The 18,361-nt window shown below is 43.7% G+C and overlaps 1 protein-coding gene across 1 annotated transcript in view; it reads left to right on the top strand.

The window, feature by feature from the left end:
* The window catches only part of SHISAL2A (shisa like 2A), a 38,913-nt gene extending 22,902 nt beyond the window's left edge, over positions 1–16,011 (top strand). Inside the window, exons 3-4 of the mRNA XM_075287864.1 lie at positions 13,852–14,057; positions 15,893–16,011. Coding sequence (XP_075143965.1) covers positions 13,852–14,036 — 185 coding nt within the window. The 3' untranslated portion in view covers positions 14,037–14,057; positions 15,893–16,011. The remainder of the gene's footprint in view (positions 1–13,851; positions 14,058–15,892) is intronic.
* Positions 16,012–18,361: the final 2,350 nt, after the last annotated feature.

Raw genomic sequence — 18,361 nt, 5'->3', positions numbered from 1 at the left:
CTATACCATGGTGTTCTTAATATTCTGTCTTGAAAGACACAAAACGCCGGACTATATCATCTTCGTATTATATCTGCTTCTTAGATATGGATCCTTTGCAATTGTGCACATTGCGGAATAATATGTATTGTCTAGAGCTATGAAGACAAGACTGACGTCTGTTTAGGGTGAGGATTCATGATGGATTGTATTATGTGTCATATTAGACCTTTCTATGTGCACTGAAGGCAATAAGCTGATTCACCTGGCAGTTCCATAATGGCCCTGAATGAGCTGAGTGCTTGGTTATAATGCTATGTTTGGGGTCAAGAATGGTTCATCTTCTTACATAGAGTAAAAAGTCGCTGCTCTTAGAGCCATATTCTGAGAAAGAAGCGAGGCGTCAGGATCTTGTGACCCATTATAAAGCCCTTCATCCATATGAATAAGCAGGTCAGGGACAGGCTATTCTTTAGGATGGAGGGTAATTGAGGGTAGAATATATGTGTCAGCGACACAGCAAACGCAATATGGCATTAAATAGGCAAGTGAAGTATAACCAAATTTGTTCTTTACAGCAGAACCAAGTGGCACTATGCTTCATATCACAATTTGGCATGGTAAGGCTAAAAAGAACACTCCAGGAGAAACTAATGCCTTGTATTATACCTAATCCCTGTGGTATACCTGCAATTTTAGATTATATTTAACACATACAACCTAGTTCATAGTTGCCAACAAAATTTATTGGTAAAATTGTGAAATTTAAAGTGTGCCTTGACTATATGAATAATCCTGGTGAATATAAGAAACTTTGTAATATATCTTATTAGAGAAATCTGTTTCCTTCTCCATTTATCTGGCTGAGTTACTTCAGGCATAGAAGTCTATGGAGAGGGGAGGAGGAGCACTCTCTGCTACACTGTGAGGTTACCTACACATGACTGTGTGCAGTCTATGGATCAGGAAGAACAGCTTGGATGACACATGGATTGGTATCTGTGATTTTCACTGACCCGTATTGGACCTGCATCATATTTTCCCTATGGTCCAGTCCTACAGCCTCAAGAACTACGGCTGTGTCTATGGATCTATAGAAATGAGTGTCACCATACCTTAATCTGCAATTGTAGGTAAGAAGTACTCCCATCTCTCAAGATGATGCTCTACCATTGTACAGAAGGAGGCAATAAATCAGTTACTAGCTGGCAGCAGCCTCTTCCTCCCCCCGCCCCTCTCTGTAGACTTCTGTCAGATTTGATACAAATATTGGTCATGAAAGCCTGAATGAAGGAACAGAGGGGAAAAGGAGTGTGAAAAGTGGAGAAGGAAACAGATTTCTTTAATAAGATGTATTACAAAGTTTCTTAAAATCACTTGTGTTATTCATATATGAAGAGTGGTTTTGTAGTTGGAGGAACACTTTAAGTCCTGCCTCTGGGACAGGTCAACCTCTTAGGGAAATACAGTAGTACCCACATAATAATGACAACACCGTGCCATCCACAATCCCCTTATGACAGTCACAGCCATGATACCCCAATTGTCAGCCATAATGCTTCTATCATTTGGCCAATGTTAATTCTCACAACAATGACCACCACATTGCCCCTCCCCCACGTCAAACAAATTGCCCCATTGAGTATAATGGAGAACAATGTGCACAAGACAGATGTCAACAATATATGTTTTAGGCAGTTTTTGTGCAAAGGCTCAGAAAGAGGATTGTAATGTAGAAAGTAAAGTGGGAAAATTGGATGGGGCCTATGGAAATCCCAAAGTCCAATCTCTCTTTCCCCTGACCTTGACTGTTAGGGAAGTCTCTGATACTCATTTTGCTCCATACAGGTCTAATGTGTATAGACTCCTAGTTCTAGCATTGGGCGAACTGGTTCAAAATGAACTGGGTGTGCGCAAATTGTACAAAAAAGTTGATTTCGGACAATCCCAAATTTTCAGGGATCCACCACTTGGGAATCTACCAAAGCTAACCAGTGGGATCTCTTTTCAAGTCCCCTTGAAGTCAGTGTGCCATGGGGGTTCTATGTTCCCGTACACATGATGGTGAATTACACGGTCCCGTGTGTGGGCCACGAAATATGGAACAGGTCCTATTCCTGTCCGATTTTGCAGCCTGGAATGATAGGAAACGTGCATGCACGGGCAGAGAACGGGCAGCGTATGGATAACCTCCATATGCCGCCCATGCCGGCTTATTAATGGCAGCCAGTTTGTCACGTGCAACCGGCTTAAGCCCAACACTATTGTGTGTAAAATTAAAAATTTCACTTGCTCACTTTCCTGGGCTCCTCCAGGGTCTTTTCTCCTGGCCATGTGCCATCTTCTTCTGCCCCAAGCCACAACCTCATTATGATGTAATGTCCAAGTGTGATGACATCATTGCACCCCATGTGACCACTGAAACCCAATCACAAGTGACCTGGGGGGCAGAAGAAGACGGTGCATGACCAAGGAAGAAGAACGGAACGACGGAGGAGGTGATGGCGAAGATAAGGAATGGTAAGTTTTTCTTTATTTTTAGACACCGTCCCTGGTCACTGGTTAATATATTCCTGGGCCTGAAGAAATTTTTCGATTATAACTTCACATTTCGTTTTCTCTTTGTCCTAAATACCTTCAGTTGAAACTAAATTTTTGCCAGCGAACCTCGTGAGTATTCCCAAAACCAATCTCCCCAGGTTCCCCCACCGCAACTCAGCTCCCCGGCCATGTTAATGCTTTTATCCTCCCGTGCCTAATTATAAATTGGAAGTGCAGCTCCGGAGCACAAACTGCTGAACGAAAAAATTTACATACGCGCACAGACCCACTAAAACCGCCATAACGTGCAGATGAAGGACTATGGAGAAATAAGCGACGACTATTTTTTTTACGGCGGCGTCAGCACATTTGGCACGTCAATAAATCACGGATCTGGAGGAAGCCGCATTGTATCCAGAGCTATAACAGAATTAATTCACTCCTTGCATTGGATAGCGATGCCGCACTCGCCGTCAGCTTTTACCCTGATGAGATTTCTTATTTGGTAAAGATAAAATTAAAGCAAGAAAATCGATGATGTTGTATAAAAATCCGGTTTATGGCGAGTAATCCAATCAAGGCACAAAATGTCACTTCTCTGCCCGCTTCATCACATGTGCATCCTGGCTGCATGGGTCGTGACTGTGAGGTCAAGTGGTTTTCGGGAACGTGAAGTCCGTCCTTGAGATGTGAAGCACCGAGATGAATCCTGCCTCAACCACTTGGGGATGAGTGGCCCTATCCGGTTCAGGGTTATTAGCAAGGAAGCAGGTGCTGGGTCACTAAGACCCCATTATATTCCTCATCCAAGGACTAAAAGCTGCAAAGTCTATTACGGGCCAACAAAAGACGACTCAAGACACCAGATTCATTAGTCTGGTCTTATAATGCCTTTTATGTTTTTACCATTGGGACATTGACAAGCCTTGAATAGAAGTAGTCAATGTTTCCAGGGGACAGCCGGTCTTTGTACAATGTCTTAAATGTCTTATTCCATTTTCTTAGTTTGTGTCCATGCCAGATGAGGGTATTGAAGATCAGCCCCTATTCACTTGTATAGGATCTGAGCTGCAGTACCTCACTTCGGCCACTACAAAGAGAACAGCGCTGTCTGCTTCCTGCTCCATTCCGAGAACAGTTGATCCATGAAGGTGTCTGGTGTTGTATCCTCACCTATGTCCCCATAGGCTTGTTATAAACTGATGGGGGGGGCACAATGTGTATAAATAATAAAATTTTCCCAGATATTAAAAAAAAATTAAATGCAAAAATAAAAATTACCTTTTTTTTGGAAAATCTTCATGTTCCAAAAAATCCTGAAAATGTATCCGGTCATGAAGTGGATAAACAGATTTTCCCACCTGTGTAAGATCTTAAAATAAGGGAAAACTTGCATATCCAACTCTTAACCCCCTACCCATCAGGAGAACATGAAACCCCCCCCCCCCCAATCTTCTGATCAGTGGTGCAAGCTGTGCCCTTTCCCATGGATTGGACATAATCTACATCATAGCCCGAAGAAGCCTAGAATTTACCCCATTTTTCTGCTCTGGCCACTAGAGGGCGCTGCTGCACACAGGGGTATTACATTTAGCGGTGGGCCACATGAGAGCAGACACTTGTTCCTTTCTTCCGGAGCTTTTTGTATCAGTAATTGAAAATACTTGGACCGTGAAGAGGCAGGCGTCCTTTATTTCCGTAGGTTACTTCGTTCTCTTTTTTATAGATGTGAATGACATCTTACAAATACAGATGGCGTCACTGGACTGGAGAGAGTCAGTTCAGCTGAACATCTTAAAGATTTTTCAGGCAAAGACTCTGCTTTAAGTATCTTCCCGACCTCTTCTAGAGTCCATTAATAACGATTGTCCTGCAATTAAAAAGGGTTTATCGGTTCACACAACCCCTTCTCCTTTGTATTATTAGGGCATGCTGGAGGGGGGGGCACCGATTTTTAAGACTCCCCTAATGTATTCGATGCATCCTTTGCAAGGTTGTCAGGGTCCATTGGAATCAGTAGTAATATTGATATCTGGGGGGAGGGGTTGTTTTACCTGCAGCCCCTTCCCCATCCTTATTCTGCTACTTGGTTTATGTTTCATATGACCTATTTTAAATCAACTTTTTATGTTAAATATATATTTTTATATAATTTTACCGTTTTGCAATTTTCACTCTGGCCATTAAGCCTAATAATAGACTGCCAATTCTGTAAGGGTTTCCATCGACTATATTAGATTCAATACATGGTGTCTTATGAGTTTTTCTGCTTCTAAAAACCCCATTATGGCTGTAGCACATACTGGATTCTACTATTATATATGTAATTCTGAGATTACCAAGTGTAAACAGAAAATAAATAGCTGAGAAAAGCCCATAATAGAGGAGATCCAGGGACACTGGACTGCGAATACGGGGCATGATGCGGCTAAGTAGATCCTCGACACAGAATCTGAAAGGCTGCTTGCTGTCTATGACTAACATCTAATCTATAACACAAACAGCTAGTCAGAAGTAGATAGACCCTCTTCTCCTCGCCGCCATTTGGTAGATATTCCGTTTTCTGTCTTTATGTAAATGAGTTCTCTCGCAGCACTGAGGGCGTCCCCAATGCTGCGAGAGAAATCTCCAGCACCGCCTCCATCTTATTCAGGAACCGGACTCTACGCGTCGTCTTCCAGCATGGCTTTCAATCTTCTATGCATGCACAATCGGCTCTGCCAGCGGCCTTGGGCAGAGCCAACTGCACCTGCGCGCAGCCATTTTTTTGTGGCCGCTTACTACAAGAGCTCGCGTAAGCGGCCACAAAAAAATGGCCGCACGCAGGTGCAGTCGGCTCTGTCCGCTGGCAGAGACGATTGCACATGTATAGAAGATTGAAAACCAGGCCGGAAGATGATGCGTAGAGGCCGGTTCCAAAAACTGCAGAACAGAAAATGTTTTCATTTTTTTGCACAAAAATCTGCAACTTTTTTACTGTTTTCTTGGAATACTTGCTTAAATAAAGCCATTATATTATATTCATACATTCGCCTTGTTTGCATTACTTGAATAATTTGATGTTTCTGCCGTCGGACAATCCCTTTAATCTTTGCTCCCATTTAGATGACTTGCTAAACCCTGCAGAGTATGCATGGTACATGAGAACAGAATAACAGGGCACAATCTCCAGACCGGCAGGGAAGAGTATTCATGTGATAATGCCCCATCGCCCGCTACATGTCACCTACTATGCCTGCAATAGTCTCCTCATATGAAAACCGACAGACGCTGGTAACAAGGGGATCCCGGCTGGATTCTTGCAACGCGCAGACCTTTCATGTGTCTATATTTGATCTCTTTTTCATTGTGTCCTTTAGGTGATCGGTAGACTCATTTATCGTGATGGCGCACTGCTGGGATGTATTGTAGGAGAAAGGAGCCCAACATGGCCGCCCCGTACTTTGTAGGAATAATTGGACTTTGTGTTCTTTCAAAGCAAAGACAAAAAGTTCCTTTGGGAGAAAGTGATTAAGGGAAAGAAAAGGTCAAACGTGTGAGGACTTTGCAGAAGATTGTCAAAAACACCAGAAATTGCAGCAGGGCTACGACTGTACTGGGGCAAACTGGAAGGGAAAACTACTTGTGGGAGCTCAAAGGGAATACAAACCTAAGGGTGGGCAATGGGGTGACTGCAACCGAACAACCCCTTACACCTGGCAGAGATTGAGAGTTTGGAGGGGCGGGGGTGATCTGAGCAGACCACATTGCTCTCTTCGGACCCTCCTCATACTCATAGAACAAGCAAAGAGTTATCAGTGAATGGCTCAGTCCTAGGCATGTCTACGGGAAATCAGGGGTTTCTTATAGAATGTCAAGGGGCTCGCTTTAAGGGGGTGCAGAGGTAGCAGTCACACCCAGCAATGGTGCCTGACAAGGCCCGTTGCCCCTCCACCAAAAATGAAGACACCATTATTATAAATTGTCATGGTAGATGGGGAACCATGTGCAATTTGGCATTGGGGCCCAAGAGTTTTTTCTAATGATGGGAGCCAAGATTTGGCAAAGAGGCCACAGTGTAAATGGCAAAGCTGTTTCACCTTCTCCCATAGGAAAGGGTTGTTAAAAATGGTACTTGAGTGGGTGTCGTGGCCATTGTGGGTCTCTGCTGTTTTACACAGCAGAGACCTGGTAGCAGTGCCTGTGATGAGAGATGGCTTACACATCTGGAACACGGAAATATAACAAAAGCGATGGGTGTCCGAATGTGTTTTTTTTTATTGGGTTTTTTTTCAAAGTTTTAACAAGTATCCCCCTAAAATGCTGCAGCAGAGGGGCCTGAAATTGTGCCGCTATTTACTCAGGTGAGATCGGAGGTCCTTCACAATATTAGGATCTTGTAATTAAAGTGTACCTCCAATTATAAAACCACTTGTCATAATTGAATAGTCCAGGTGAATATAAGAAATCTTATCATATATCTTATGAAAGAAATCTGTTTCCTTCTCCACTTATTGGTCTGCTCTCCTCCGACTAATCTTCACTCAGACTGTTTGTTTACATCTCCATCTTTAGAAGTCTATGGAGAGGAGAGGGGAGACTGTTCATTGATTTATTGCCTCATTCTGTGAGTCTTACCTTGATACACAGCAGTGATACTGAGTTATAGACCAGTAGACTGTAGCAGCTGCAGTTATTTGTATGTCTTTTCCAGCAGCCTCCTCCCCCCTCTCCTCTCCATAGACTAATAGGTAGAACATAGAATAACTGGAGAAGGATATATATGTATATATATATATATATATATATATATATATATATACACACACATAGTATTTTCAGCACAACGTGAGGCGCGTTGTCTGAGGATAAGCTATTATTGCCTGTGAGGCTGATCAATATGAAGACACATAGGGGAACTGGATGCCTGCGGCGACTGACGGTGGCGGTGACAGGTACATGGCTGGCTGACAATGAGTGATCAGGTGATTGTAGTTATATGTATCCCGAAGCCGATGATCAACATTGTCATTCATCACTCGCCAACCACAGAGATAAACCCGGCCGGAGAGAATTACACGGCGTTACGGCTCTGTGTGCTGTGTTTGCAGTTTATTTACATAAAACAGAAGCGCCGCTCCGGCAGACAAGGCTATTAAATGCATGAGATGAACGGGGGAAACATTACAGTCATAGTATAGGTTGGGTTTAAATGTTTTCTCTTAAAGGGGAACGCCACCAAAAATCATGTCTGGCATTCGCTCTATAGAGGGAGGGGGTTCAAGGTATACAGAGGATTTTTCGAATGGACGGGCACCTGTGTCCATTTAATAGGAATGGCGTTGTCATTCACCAGAACCGCCGCTATACTGGAATAGGAGCGGCGCTGCCCATTCACTAGAAGCTTCCGACATCCGGAGGCGGCTAGTACAAATGATATGTGCGGGATTCAGCAGTCAGACCACGACAGATCACATACTGCATACTGATGGCGTATCCTAGGGATAGGTCAACAGTAGGGTTGAGTCGATCTTGAGATTTCAGGATCGTTTTTAAAATCCGATTTTCAATCATTTTCCAGCCGATCCCGATCATGAAATTTACTCGATCGCTGATCGGAATCCAATCCTTTCCGATTCCGATTGCTCAACCCTAGTCAATGCTTCTCTATGGGAAAAGTCAATTTTAGGGTTGAGCCGATATTGACATTTCAAAATCCGATTTCCGATCATTTTCCAGCCAATCGCGATGTGAAATTTGCTCAATCGCCGATCGGAACCCGATCTTTTCCGATCCCGATCGCTCAACCCTACCCACATTATATATACTATAACAGATAGCCTGCCGGGCCCGGGATACTTGTCAAGTGTTCCTGGAGATCCCCCCTTTATCGGCAGCATCCTGGATATTTTTGGTATCAATCCTGACAACTTTGGGCATGTCCTATCCTTAAATACCAACCTCATTCCCGCTGGAAAAGATCGGCATCGGAATTCTGATCGCGATCGTGAAATTTGCTCGATCACCGATCGGAATCCAATCTTTTCCGATCCCAATCGCTCAATCCTAATACCAGTAGCCAAGCATTGTGGGAACTAACGTGAGACCTCGATCCCGCCTAAAAAGATTGGGATCGGCATGCCAATTGAAATTTGCTCGATCACCGATCGGAATCCGATCTTCTCCGATCCCGATTGCTCAACCCTAGTCAACAGTATGACATTTTTATTTGAGGCCGGGTGACCCCTTAAATACTGGCAAATTGTATGTCAGTCTTAATAAAGGCCCCTATTGGTGAAGGGCATAACTGATGCATGGAGGGACCCCATCACACGTCCCGGCACCAGAATGGAAACACCTGAGTATTCTGTCCATGTGCTAGCCATGAAAAAAATTGGTCAGCCATGGACAACACAAAGACACATTGTAGCCAATTCATCCATTCACCTGTCTGTGATGCCAAAATATACTATTGACACATGGATAGGACACGGATATACACAAGGCCGTACCACATCCATGGTGGCCAGCAAAACGGATAGTGGGAACGCAGCCCTTTATCGCACATGTGGCCCCGGATCTTTGTTCTATGGTATTTGCCGATACAAAGATAAGACTGATACATTCTAACCCCATGGAATCACAAAGCAATCCTCTCCAGCGGTTCTGGTATAGATTTTTTCCTCCGTAGGTCCGTCTTGTTCTCACTTAGGCATTCGCCGCTCTCAATTCCTTTCATCTTCTTGTTTATATGCTTTAGAATTAGTAACCCCGGTTATAATGTGGAGAATTCATTATTGTTCTCCCAGCGATCTCCAGACCCTGCCCCGAGGGCACCGAGGGCGTTCAGATATGTTGTATTGTTAGGAACGTCTGATCTCTGTGTCACTGTAATGAACTTAACCTTGATGGATCCATCAGCAGAGCGAATACAAGAAGAAGCTGATGGCTGCAAGGCGGATTTATAATGTAACATATGAGGATGGAATTCTTTTATTATAATGGAAGTAATTAAGATGGGATTCTCAATTGGTTATTGGAATAGCAAGGACGAGCGCACCGAGCCTGCGTGCCGGAACATCCATCCCGTAACCCTGAATAATACAGGTCTTATACACGTGACATATGGAGCTATACGGGGCCATTGTAATGTATGGGATTTGGAAGGAGTGGAAAAAATTCTGTAAAATATGAAGGCTATCAGAAATAGAAGAGGAGTCCTGGAAGTGATGAGACAGCCCCACAGATAGAGCCGTGATCTTATCATTATCCAGTCTGTCTGGGATGACATGGAGAGACAGACGGATTGGAGCAAGCAACATCCACAGAAGATCTGGGCTTAGTTCTCCAAGATGGCGGCAGGAACAACCTCCCTGCCCAGTGCTGCCAAAAACTGTCTGCAAGTACCGAGAAAAACTGATGGAAGGCAAAGGGCAAAGGTCACACCGAATTTTGATGGGATTTAGATTCCTCTAATATTTTTCAGCTGGAGTTTATGGAGATGGTGAAAGGTCTTCTGCTTAAGGTTGCATGCACACAACCATGAATGTGCCCAGTCCATGTTAAAGGGATCCTATCGTTAAAACTTAATTTTTTCTCACTACCACGTAGGAATAGCCTTAAGAAAGGCTATTAATCTCCGACCTTTAGATGTCTTCTCCACGCCGCCGTTCGGTATATAATCTGGTTTTCATCGGTATGCAAATGACTTCTCCGCAGCACTGGGGGCGTCCCCAATGCTGCGAGATAACTCTCCAGCGCCACCTCTATCTTCTTCAGGAACGGGTCTTCTTCGCGTCTTCTTCCAGCGCTGGCTTCAAACTTCTAAGCCTCGAGCCAAGGGCATGCCCGCTGGCCGTAAGAAAATGGTTGCTTACACAGTATTGTGGCCGGCGGGAATGCGGAGTCGGCTGCCTGAGGCCTAGAAGTTTGAAGCCACCGCCAGAAGAAGACACGATGAAGACCCATTCCTGAAGAAGATAGAGGTGGAGCTGGAGAGTTCTCTCGCAGCATTGGGGACGCCCCCAGTGCTGTTTGAGCACTGAGGACCGCCCCCAGTGCTGCAAGATAACTCATTTGCATAATGAGAAAAACCGGGATTACTACGGAACGGCGGCGCGGAGAAGACATCTAAAGGTAGGAGATGAATAGACTTTCTTAAGGCTACGTTCATGACCTGTATACTTGGCTTGCTTTGAGGAGTTTTTTCTTGATTCTGATCCTTCCTTAGTTCTAAACATATGGATGAATCAGATATAATTCTGTGACTTCTGAGACCAGTCGGCTACGTAACGATCTCGTAAAGACTTCACGTCTTTGGCTTAGTACTTGTAAGGAGTGTTAAATAACTTTGTAGCGATCTGTTCTCACATTAAAGAGCCCTTTGCTTTTGATCAGTGTCGAAAGGCTTGGACTAATGTTGTTGCTCACTAAAAACATGAAAAACTCCCTTATCAAAGCAGTCACGTGCGGTCACGCATCTCCATAGCCATCCAATGACTCTCTTCCCTCTTAAAGGGATACGTCTTGTAGGTACTGAGTGTGTGCAGACATTCTTGGCCCCGCCACGATGACCGCTCATGATGACTCTCGTGACCATTTCCATCCAGATCTCCCATTTCCGAATCAAAGCAACAGATGAAAACGGCCCCTTTTTTCGGTTCCTCTTTTCAAGTGCGAAATAAAAGTCTACGCCGTTTTTTTGAAGCTCTGCTCAAAGCATAAAAAATGCATCAGAAGACATAAAAAATGCATATAGTTGTGCGTCCAACCTCGATGAAACCCCAGCCCCTCCAAGATATTTAGTGTGAAAAATGACCTGACAGCTTCAGAGAAGAAAAAAAGTGAAAAAAAGCGAGAATCATCATAAATCAATTCTACAATGCCCCAGAGTCTTAAAGGAGTCTTGTTGATTCTTCTATGTCCACCTTCATCACTAGACCTAGTTTGTTTGTTTCTGAAATAAAAAGTGTCGCCAGTATGTAACACCCACTGGTTTCTACTTTCTACCATTTTTGCACAGATCTATGTGTCTCCGTGGTAAAAGACTACAAACGAACCTTGTAGTCTGATTCTACAGTATAATAATGTACAGAACACCATGGAATTAATATAATAATGTACAGCACCATGGAATTAATCTAATAATGTACAGAGCACCATGGAATTAATATAATAATGTACAGCACCATGGAATTAATATAATAATGTACAGAGCACCATGGAATTAATATAATAATGTACAGCACCATGGAATTAATATAATAATGTACAGAGCACCATGGAATTAATATAATAATGTACAGCACCATGGGATTAATATAATAATGTACAGCACCATGGAATTAATATAATAATGTACATCACCATGGGATTAATATAATAATGTAAAGCACCATGGAATTAGTATAATAATGTACATCACCATGGGATTAATATAATAATGTACATCACCATGGGATTAATATAATAATGTACAGCATCATGGAATTAATATAATAATGTAAAGCACCATGGAATTAATATAATAATGTAAAGCACCATGGAATTAGTATAATAATGTACATCACCATGGGATTAATATAATAATGTACAGCACCAGGGAATTAATATAATAATATACAGCACCATGGAATTAATATAATAATGTAAAGCACCATGGAATTAATATAATAATGTAAAGCACCATGGAATTAATATAATAATGTAAAGCACCATGGAATTAGTATAATAATGTACAGCACCAGGGAATTAATATAATAATGTACAGCACCATGGAATTAATATAATAATGTATAGCACCATGGAATTAATGGTGCTATATAAATAAATAATGTCAGCGACCGAGAACCTTGTGATTTATAAGAGAAGGTCCAGGATCGGAACACAATCAGACTTTATTCTGTCGGCTACCTGGAAATCAGAACTATTTTACATTTATATGAATGCAGCGAGAATGTGTTGTTCAGTCATTTCGAAACCTTGAACATTCCAGGGTATATGGGCTGTGATGTACGGGGGATTCAGAAGCTCTGGTTTCTTTCCAAAAACAGACTTTATTGTAGCACACAGGTTTGGTGTACAGCAGGGGTGCCCAAAACGTCGATTGCAATCTACCGGTCGATCACAAAGGACGTATGGGTCGATCGCGTGACATTTTTTCTTTCTTTCTTTCTTTTTTTTAAGCTTTTTTTTGTTTGAACCAGCACAGGAAAGCTGCCGCTCTCCTTGCGCTGGTTCAGACATCTACGTTTCAGCGTAGACGGTACAGACGTCAAGAGAAAAGTATGTGGCAGCATCAAGGTCGGTAAGTATGAGAACTTTATTTTATGTAGATTGTGAGCCTCACAGGCTCACAGTGTACATTTTTTCCCCTATCAGTATGTCTTTTTGGAATATGGGATGGAAATCCACACAAACATGGGGAGAACATACAACCTACTTGCAGATGGTTTTTTGCCCTTGGCAGGATTTGAACCAAGGACTCCAGTGCTGCAAGGCTGCAGTGCTAACTACTGAGGCACCGTGTGGCCCCTAAGTATGAGAACTTTATGTTTGTTTGTTTTATAATAGGCCGCTACCTGTTGAGTATTCCCAGCCGGTAGCAGCCTATATACCAACCTCCCTGGACCTGTTCACTGCTGCCCCTGCTTCCCCTTGTACTATAGGCCGCGGCGGGCGGTAGTGAATAGGCCCTGGCCAGGCCACGATCCCACTACCACTATTATTATATTTGGGGGTCTTTTCAGACCCCCGAGTATAATAATCGGAGCCCCAGGGGAGGTGAGGGAACATGATAAACAATGTTACTTACCTCTCCAGGATCCGATGTCAATCTGACAATGCTGCGGCCCAGGTGTCCGACAGCTAGTGTCCGCTGCTAATGTCCGTTCAAAATCTTGTGCAGACATTACCATCGGACACTTGCTTTGCTACTTACGAAGCCCTGCTGGTCTGTTTCTAAGTCTGGAGTGGATTGCCCTGTAGGACTGGCCCGAACTTTACTCCAATCCGGGACCTACAAGCTAAACGCCTGTGCATACTGCAACAATAACGGTTCTCCCGCACTATACCCCTCTCCACTTCACAGGGTTAAGATCGACTTGTGAATTGACTTATATTATGTATAAGCATATGAGCAATACTTATGGTGGAGAAAGCGCGGTCAACCTCTGTTACAGATCGACTCAAGGACCAAACAAGAGAATTGGGAGATGAATTTTACATAGACATAAGTCATTTTGGAACAATTTTTTGGGGAAAAGGAAACTTTTGGATGGAACTTCTTCTTGTATTTAGTTCTAGTGTCAGACTTACTCTATTGGATGTAACACGCTTGTTCTTTCCCTTTAGGCATAGAACAAAGCTCATTGGAAGGTCCCAGCAGATCCAACCAATCCACAGTGCCCAACGGCTTCAAGAGGCATTTTCTTAGCCATAAATTGGACTGTGACAACCAACCCCAGGACCCAGATAGATTGTTCCAGCGATGTTTCCTTGCAACTGTGACAACAATCAACGTACAAGGACCTTCTTGAGCTCAGCTGTCGTCGTAACAAGTACGTATGGATCATTTGCTAAACTCGGAATCACATCCTGCACCGACAGCTTCATTACTCTCGGTCTCTGTTATGGCCGGGAACAGGTATTTGTTTATCTACCAATCTCAGAAATGTTCCGGCTGCATGTTATGTTATGCTTTGTTACGTGCACCCCCCAACACTAGTCTGATTCCACATAATGGATTTCATGTTCATGTTTCATGTTCACGTTTTGCAGAAATCAGGCTTTCGGTCTGTGCGGGATTTCATTGTGTCGAAGCAATGATGCAAAAATGGGAAACTTGAAGAGCTATAACACAAGTCCTTCCAATTATGTCTTGGAATTGGCACTAAGAATAGGAATAGATCGATAGTTTAGACATGGACCATGAGGCCTATCTAAAAAATAGTCGTAAAGATATTTGAGGGTGCTTTTGGTTGATTCTACAATCTTACACCCAATGGATTTCCAAAGTGTTAGGACCGTGGTCGTGAGTTGAGATATTCCCATCTTGGGAAATCTTGTCTAGGAACTCCTTGTGCCAGCGATATCCAGCGATCATCTTGATCCGGTATCAAAGGGGTCCATCATTAAAACTGAATTTTTTCTGCATACCACATAGAAATAGCCTTAAGAAAGTCTATTCTTCTCCTACCTTTAGATGTCTTCTCTGTGCCGTCATTCCATAGAAATCCCAGTTTTCGTCAGTATGCAAATGAGTTCTCTCGCAGCACTGGGGGCGGTCCTCAGCACTCAAACAGCACTGGGGGTGCCCCCAATGCTGCTAGAGAACTCTCCAGCGCCGCCTTCATCTTCAGGAACGGCCACTTCACGCATCTTCTTCCGGCGCTGGCTTCAAACTTCTAGGCCTCGGGCAGCCAACTGCGCATGCCCATAGGCCACAAGAAAATGGATGCTTACAATACTGTGTAAGCGGCCATTTTCTTGTGGCCTGTGGGCATGTGCAGTCGGCTTTGCCCTAGGCTCGAGGCCTAGAAGTTTGAAGCCAGCGCCGGAAGAAGACGCAAATAAGACCTGTTCCTGAAGCAGATGGAGGCGGCGCTGGAGACATCTCTGGCAGCATTGGGGACGACCCAGTTTTGTTTGAGTGCTGAGGACCGCCCCCAGTGCGGCGAGAGAACTCATTTGCATACCGACGAACCAGATTATATACTGAACGGCGGCGCGGAGAAGACATCTAAAGGCAGGAGAAGAATAGCCTTACTTAAGGCTATTCCTATGTGGTAGGCAGAAACAATTCAGTTTTAATGATAGGATCCCTTTAAGAAATCTCTAAGGACTCACGAATCTTCTGATTTATCGGTGGATTTCTTATAGCTCCTAATCTGAAATGATTGAAAATTTTAAACTCGGTTTGGAATAAAAGTTCCTTTTGAGACAAAATTATGGATGAGAAACCTAGAACACCTTCCCTCGCATACAATTAAAAGTTCTGAAAACCCATTTAGGATGGCCATACACATTAGATAGACGTAGGTTGAATAGATGATCATCTGGTAAGCGATTCTTTTACATCCATATACGATTTACTCAATATTGGTATCATCTTAATCTGGTCATAAATTTTCAATGACAATGGACAACAGAAGAAAGATTTTCATGAGCTGGACCCGGGAACGATCTTTGGTGGATGAAATGCTAAACATTGACAAGGACGATTTGTTTCCAGACCTAGATGTTGGGCCATCGGTTGGATAAACCAATTGTCAATGTGATATTGAGACCTTTGGTTCATTCTCTTCGTTGCTGCCGATTTATTTGTATGTGACATTTAGAAATTCATTCCACTCAACCTTGACTTTACGTGTATTTTCTCTTCTGTTTTTCATAGGTCATCGCGCTAGGATTCGGTGTTTTTAACCAGCTGCTTGGCTTCGATCTCCTGTGCCTGCCGCCTTACAACACACATGCCACGCTTTCCATCAATAAACATTTATATTGCCTCTTTTACACTGTCTTTGTGTGGCATTTGTACTAATCTCGCTTTTCCGGGAACACAGTGACATTGCTTGGAAAATAAACCGGTTCTGTTGGCTTTGATGGCGTTCTCATTGTAAAAATAGCTCGCCTTATGAATAAGACGGAGCTACTATAGCAGAAATGTGAACACTTGCTCCGGTCTCACTCTGATATTACATCAGTGAACTCTCAAATTTTGGTTTGGGCACCAAAAACCCACTATGCCTTGGCCAGGGTATTTAAGACACATGGTCGGGCCTCTAACCTGAATCTTCAGCCCAGGAGAAGCAAAAAACCAAATTACATCCCCAATTCACATAATTGGTGAATTTTCATGATTTTTCATCGTTGACTTTGGTATACAAAACCACAATTTGTTTCTTCTATTCAATGGAATTTTAGTTTTTTGTAACATTTTGTCAAATACCGTATATACTCGAGTATAAGCCGCAATATCAATGTATAGAATCTCCCATAAAATAGTGGGGGAAAAAAGAAGCTTTAAAAAAAGTTGTAAACCCCTCCTTTCCCTAGAATACATATAAAAGTAGAGAATTACTGTGACACACATACACATTAGGCAAATACAATTAGGACCAATCATCCAGGTGTATGTACACGAGAAAGATAGAATAAAATCAATGGATCCGCGCTTACCCTCCCAACGACTTTTATTCAGCATATAGTAGACAACACACAACGCGTTTCGGGACGCAACCTGTCCCTTCTTCAAGTGTCCGTTTATGTCCACATTAGGTATCCCTGTGTCTGGCAGTGCCCGGTCTACTGAATATAGGGGATCTGCAGTGCTCCTGTTCTGTCGGGAAGGGGTTAATAGGAGCACTGCAGATACCCTATAGTCAGCTAGACTGAATTCCAAGTAGGGGGAAAAAAACAGTCCTCAAGCTCAGGGAGGGGCAGACAGACAACCAAAACACCCCCTCCCCTTCCCCAGCACCTACTGCACCCAAAAACTCCGACCATTTTAATTTTTGAAATTTTCCAGTAGCTACTGCATTTCTCCCCCTCGGCTTATACTCGAGTCAATAAGTTTTCCCAGTTTTTTGTGGTAAAATTAGGGACCTCGGCTTATATTCGGGTCGGCTTATACTCGAGTATATCATATAATATATAGTATATAATCAAAAGTTAGAGTAGCAAACCTTTAATACTTAAAGGGGTTGGGCTAAGTATTAAGTATCCCTGATGGGGGATCGATGGTGTAACATCCGGCCGCATGCTGCGGCGCAGGAGATGTGTTCGGTTGTGATTTTTTCCGTTTGGTTCTCCTTGCTCTGTCTGAACACTGCCCTATTCTTTCACCTTGGTGATTGATTTTCCACCACACCCATCTCCTTCACCTTCAGTTTGCTCTGATCCTCTAGAGCAGTGATGGCGAACCTATGGCACGCGTGCCAGAGAGGGCACGCAGAGCCCTCCATGCTGGCACGCGTGCGGTCGCCCGGATCGCTCACCAACAGGGAATCCGGTACAGGATTCCCCGTTGATGAGCGATCACTGCCTTCAGTTGTATGTGCAAATGCACATACAGCTGAAAGCTGTCAGGGTAGGCCGCGGATCGCGCGACCGCGGCCTACACTGGCTGCAGAGTTTGACCTCTGCCCCGACGCGGGCGCGATGACGTCATCAGCGCCGCCAGTGACAAGAAGGTGGATGCCGGCGGCTCTTCAGGGGTGAGTATGAGAGTGGCTCACTGTGTATATGATGTTGGGGGGAGCGCTTATAATACTTGGTGGGGTGTATGATACTGGGGGGGAGTGTATAATACTGGGGGGGCTTATAATACTGGGTGGGGTGTATAATACTGGGGGGAGTGTATAATACTGGGGGGAGTGTATAATACTGAGGGGGCTTATAATACTGGGGGGAGTGTATAATACTGGGGGGGCTTATAATACTGGGTGGGGTGTATAATACTGGGGGGAGTGTATAATACTGGGGGGAGTGTATAATACTGAGGGGGCTTATAATACTGGGGGGAGTGTATAATACTGGGGGGGGCTTATAATACTGGGGTGGCTTATAATACTGGGGGGTGTACTAAAGAGCATATAATACTGGGGGGGGGGCCTATTTATAAGCACACAATACTGTGTGTGGATGCCACTGTGGAGCATATAATCCTGTGGGGGGGGGGGGACACCTACTGCGGAGCATATAACACTGGGGGGCTACTGTGGTACTGTGGAGAATATAATATTGTGTGGTGGGCCCACTGCAGAGCATATAATACTGTCTGGGGTCCCCTCACTATTTATATCACACAGTATCTGTTTTATAGCAGACGTGATATTAGTACAGGATGTAAGAATATTACACG

This window comes from Leptodactylus fuscus, chromosome 9 (assembly GCF_031893055.1).
Source record: "Leptodactylus fuscus isolate aLepFus1 chromosome 9, aLepFus1.hap2, whole genome shotgun sequence".
Classification (NCBI taxonomy): Eukaryota; Metazoa; Chordata; class Amphibia; order Anura; family Leptodactylidae; genus Leptodactylus; species Leptodactylus fuscus.
This window is presented reverse-complemented; position numbering and strand designations above follow the sequence as displayed.